Source organism: Pyrgilauda ruficollis, unplaced genomic scaffold (assembly GCF_017590135.1).
Source record: "Pyrgilauda ruficollis isolate IOZ18807 unplaced genomic scaffold, ASM1759013v1 scaffold114, whole genome shotgun sequence".
Taxonomy (NCBI): domain Eukaryota; kingdom Metazoa; phylum Chordata; class Aves; order Passeriformes; family Passeridae; genus Pyrgilauda; species Pyrgilauda ruficollis.
Genome location: NW_024509655.1, coordinates 580277 through 585145, shown reverse-complemented (window position 1 = coordinate 585145; position 4869 = coordinate 580277). Strand labels below are relative to the sequence as shown.

Sequence of the window (4869 nt, the reverse complement as noted above, 5' to 3'; positions counted from 1 at the left end):
GCGGCCGCCGCGCCCGCTGTCGGCCGTGCCCCCGCTAAAGGAGGCAGGGAGCGGGGCGGCGCGGCAGTGCGCCCCGAGCCGCGCCCGCAGCCCCGACAGCAGTCGGCAGGAACCGCGCCGGGAGGGATGCGGGGCGCCGGGAAGGAGGCAGGGACTGCGAACGCAGCCCCCGCGCCGCTGTGAGCCCCCGGCCGCTGGCGGGCAGCGGGAGCGGCGGTCTGTCAGTGCAGGCGCACAGCCGCTGCGCAGACACTCGCGTACAGCCGCCCTTCGACAGCACCGCAGCTTTCCGTCCCGGGAGCGTCCGCAGAGGCGCAGCCCCGATGCCCGGCGGGACGGCGGGGCCGCCGCTCGGGCGTGTAGCTCCCCGCTAGAGGAGGCGGCCCCCGCGGGCTGGATGCGCGTCGCCGGTGCAGGGGGCACCCCCGGGCCGGCCGCCGGGGCCCCGCGGCGCTAGGGGCCGTCCGGGCCCCCTGCCCCGGGCCGGCGGCGGCGGCACGGGGATGCTGGCGCTGGGGCAGATGGACGGCGCGCCCCGGCAGGGCGCCTTCCTGCTGGGCAGCCCGCCGCTGGCCGCCCTGCACAGCATGGCCGAGATGAAGGCGCCGCTGTACCCCGCGTACCCCCTTCCCGCCGGGCCAGCCTCCTCCTCCTCCGCCTCCGCCTCGCCCTCCTCCGCCTCGCCCTCGCCGCCGCTCGGCTCCCCCGGCCTCAAGGCGCCCGCCGCCTCCGCCGCCGCCGCGGGCGGGCTCTCGGCGCTGGGCACGGCCCCGCCGCAGCTGTCGGCCGCCACCCCGCACGGCATCAACGACATCCTCAGCCGGCCCTCCATGCCCCTGCCGGGCGCCGCGCTCGCCTCGGCCTCGCCCTCCTCTTCCTCGGCGGCGCCCGCCGGGCTGCTGGCCGGGCTGCCCCGCTTCGGCAGCCTCAGCCCCCCGCCGCCGCCGCCGCCCGCCCTCTACTTCAGCCCTGGGGCGGCCGCCGCCGCCGCCGCCGTGGCCGCCGGGCGCTACCCCAAGCCGCTGGCCGAGCTGCCCGGCCGGACGCCTATCTTCTGGCCGGGGGTGATGCAGAGCCCGCCGTGGAGGGACGCCCGCCTCGCCTGCGCCCCCCGTGAGTACCCAGGGTCGCGGGGCAGCAGGGGGGAGAGCGCGGGGAGCCCCGGTGGGAGTCCGCTCCTGGTGCTAGGGAATCCCCGCGCCCCGGCATCGCTGTAAAACCCTTTCGCCCCTCCACCCAGGGCCCGGCCATAGCCGAGGGGGCTGGCTTTGCCTCGATTTCTTTTATTTTCGTTCTTAAGTTCGTTTTGCATTCTCTGTTCCCTCGGTCAGCGCAAAACTCTGTAATATGTCGCCGATTATCGCCGGCGAAAAGCGAAGCCCTCCGAGGGGAAATTGACAGCCCTGCCGCCGGGGCTGCTGGGGACTCTCGGGGTCGGGGTTGGCTTTAGGGGCGCGCAGAAACTTTCCCCGAGCAGGACTTTCTGCTACCACCCGCTGCTACCACAGGGCACGGCTCTTAAAGAAAAAAAATATCATTTTCCTGCTCAGATTTTTGTTTCTTAGAGGAAAAATAATCAGGGAGAGCCGAAAGGCCAGAGCCGTCGCCTGGCTTAGGCAGTAGTTTTCTTACACACGCACCCCCCGCGTAGAGACCCCTCCGTCCCCTGGGGCCGCTTGAGGGTGAAGCGCTTTCCCAAATCCGTAGATTAACTTGTCTGTCCCTGCCTTCCCTTTCTCTCCCCCCTCCCTTCGCCAGATCAAGGCTCAATTTTGCTGGATAAGGACGGAAAGAGAAAACATACAAGACCCACTTTTTCTGGCCAGCAGATTTTCGCTCTGGAAAAGACTTTTGAACAGACGAAATACCTGGCGGGCCCGGAGAGAGCCCGGCTGGCCTATTCCCTGGGGATGACGGAGAGCCAAGTAAAGGTGAGAGCAACAGCTCACGCACCGAATGGTGCAGGGCTGGAGGAGCGGGGAACAAAAGGGCCCCACTGCGGAAACGGGGTCCCGTCTGAACCAGCCGGAGATGCTGCGGGCTGGCGTGGCCGAGCCCGCGGGCACACGGCGAGGGCTTCCCCAGCAACCACCGGCATTTCTCCGCTTATTGCCTTACTGCGGGGCCGAGAAGGTTGTTTTAAAAGCATTTTAAAAACCAATCAAATTGAACCAAACAAACCCAAGCAAGACTGAGAAGCCCTGAACACCATGGAGGTGGCCAGCGTTCTGGGAAAGCCAGGGAAAGGGTGATGTTAGGGCGTCGCACTGCTGCACGCGCACTCTTACGTTTAGGTTAAAAACTCTGTGCTTTGGGCAAAGTGGAAGTGTGAGGGGTTGGGAGAGCGGGCTGAGCTTCCTGAGAATATGCAGAGGCGTTTGCTTGGCGGACTGGGCCAGAGGGGCCCCTCGGCCGTGCTCACGCTTTCAGTCTGATCTGCAGAACCTCCTTTGTCACAGCAAATACGTCCCGATGGCTGCGAATAAATTATTGCAGCTTCCGCAATATAAATGCCCCCCTCGTCTGGCAGCGCCCTGCCGGAGACTAAATACATCTGGCGGGGGAGGGGGACTGGGAAAGGAATCAGCCCCAAGTGTGTGTTTGCCCGCCTCAGGCAGGATGGCAGGGAGCGGCCCGGGCCCGACGCGGGCCTCGGGGGGATTGGGGGAGGCTGCCGACCCCCGCTGGGTGCGCCCCGTGCCGGGCCGGGTGCAGGCGGCTGCCGGGGGCGCGGTGCCGCGGGGATCGGCCGCTTTCGTTGTGGGGAAATTGCTTGAAGGGCGGCGAAGTGGAAATCGCTGCCGCGCGCCGGGGATGGGGACTGACAGGGCAGCGGGGTGGGAGCGGCCCGGTCCGGCCGCCGCAGGTGGCCGTGCCGGTGATGGTGATGGTGGCGGCGGGGGCAGGTCTGGTTCCAGAACCGACGGACCAAGTGGCGGAAGAAGCACGCGGCGGAGATGGCGACGGCAAAGAAGAAGCAGGACTCGGAGACGGAGCGGCTGAAGGGCACCTCGGAGAACGAGGAGGAGGATGATGACTACAACAAGCCCCTGGACCCCAATTCGGACGATGAGAAGATAACGCAGCTCCTGAAGAAACACAAGCCGGGGGGCGGCGGGCTGTTGCTGCATCCCCCGGAGGGGGAGGCCTCCGTCTAGCCTGCTTCGCCAGCCGCCGCTTTCGGAGATGTACAGATCTATTTTTCTAGACTCTACGCGCCCGGGAGGAGGAGGAGACGCCGGAGGGAGAGCAGAGAGGACTGCGGGCAGCGGGCCCCGGCGGGCGCGCCCGGTCCCCCGCGCCGCGTGTTGTTGTAGGGTGGCGGGCGGAGGGGAGCGGCGGGGCTGGCCCGACCCCGGCCCCGCTCCCGGCCGTGCGGCGGCCGCGTCTTTGCTGGCTCTTTGTAAATAAACCGTGAGTCACCGCGACCATAGGCGTTCCTTACTGTGAATATTTAAAATGTAATATACTTTTTTGTTTGTTTGTTTCTTTGTTTGTTTGTTTTTGTACAGCGGGGGCCGAGGGCGCAGCCGTCCTGCCCGCCCCGCGCTCCCCGGCAGCACCAGGGGCACCGCGGGAGCCCCCGAGACGGCGGCAGCGGGGCCGCCGAGGAAAAGCCGTCGTGGCCGCCACAGGTCCCTCCCTCGGGCCGAAACTGCAGCGGCCCCGCCTGCTATTTATTAGTATTTTTGAAACNGGGGGGGTGGGGAGAGAGGGCGGAGGGGACAGAGTTTGCTTTCATTTACACCGTTTCCAATCAACCGCGCGTTGAAAAGTAGCTGGTGGGAATTGTCACAACCACTGTCAGTCAAAGTATAAAATTCATTTAGTTGCTGTATTTGAATTTAAAGTGTGTTTTCTTTTGTATCATACCGAATACTAGAGAATGTAAATTGTTTTTTCTTTTTTTTAAAGCTAATAACGATGATATATCGTGATATAGCATCTTAACATTTATTAATTTATATTAAAAATAATTCGGTTTGTAAAGAGAAGAAAAGCCCTTTGCAAGACCAGTTAAATGTAATGCACGTTCTGTTAAAAAAAAAAAAAAGCAAACAAAACAACAAAACGATAAATCAATTAAACCAGTTTAAAGACGTCTGCTGCTTTCACTAAAGGGTACAGATAATGTCATTTTATCAGAGATTAAATAATGAAACCACGGTACAGGGGGAGGAAAAAAAAGAGAAGAGATAATTTTCATGGTCTTTTGTTGATTCTTAGTAGCAGGGTTTTTGTTGTTGTTTGGTTTGTTTGAAGATTTTCGGACGCTTTTTATTTTTTTTTTTCTAAAAAGATTGGAAGTTGACTATTTTGCTGTGGGAGTTCAAGAAGGATACAAATAAAATAAGCCGCTGGTTGTTCGGAAACGTGAGCGGGCAGGTAGTTTCTACCCGACCACTGGAGAGGCTCGGCTCAGCCTAAATTAGGCTGTTTCAACTTTCTCAGAGGCAGGCGACGCAGGGCTTTATTAACGGCTGAGTGTTACCACCATTATTATGGGAAATAAACCGCTTTCCAAGAAGAAAACAATGGATAAAAAAGGAGCCCGGCTAAGTGTCTAGAACAAATAGACCCAATATCAGAACAACTGGTTTAAATTGAAACCCATTATCTGAAGCGATCATTTCCATATCTAAACAGTCCAGGAACAATCGCCTTTTTTTTTTTTTTTTTTTTTTTTTTTTTTTTCCTTCCCAAGGACCAGCAAAGCAAACAGAATCGCTGATATGAGAGAGAAAAAGGGCCAGCTATTCTGGAGGAGATAAATAAATAAATAATTTAGGAATAATTTTCTAAACAGAAAGAAAAAGGGGGGGGGGGGGAAAGCTAGAGCAGGGTTTTACTCCTCTTTCGGCTTTACGC

General features: G+C 60.0%; 1 protein-coding gene across 1 annotated transcript; it reads left to right on the top strand.

Moving 5' to 3' along the window:
- Positions 1-452: 452 nt before the first annotated feature.
- Positions 453-3343, top strand: NKX6-1 (NK6 homeobox 1). Its single transcript, XM_041480197.1, has 3 exons — positions 453-1113; positions 1759-1931; positions 2907-3343. The coding sequence occupies exons 1-3, from the start codon at positions 504-506 to the stop codon at positions 3156-3158; spliced, it is 1035 nt and encodes a 344-aa protein (XP_041336131.1). The 5' UTR covers positions 453-503; the 3' UTR covers positions 3159-3343.
- Positions 3344-4869: the final 1526 nt, after the last annotated feature.

What these genes read in the sequence shown, in the direction of transcription:
- NKX6-1 (XM_041480197.1), top strand. Translation starts at nt 504, where the DNA reads ATGCTGGCGCTGGGGCAGATGGACGGCGCGCCCCGGCAGGGCGCCTTC. An exon ending in CCGCCTCGCCTGCGCCCCCC is followed by an intron (nt 1,114 to 1,758) that starts GTGAGTACCCAG and finishes TCCCTTCGCCAG; the next exon opens with ATCAAGGCTCAATTTTGCTG. An exon ending in TGACGGAGAGCCAAGTAAAG is followed by an intron (nt 1,932 to 2,906) that starts GTGAGAGCAACA and finishes CGGCGGGGGCAG; the next exon opens with GTCTGGTTCCAGAACCGACG.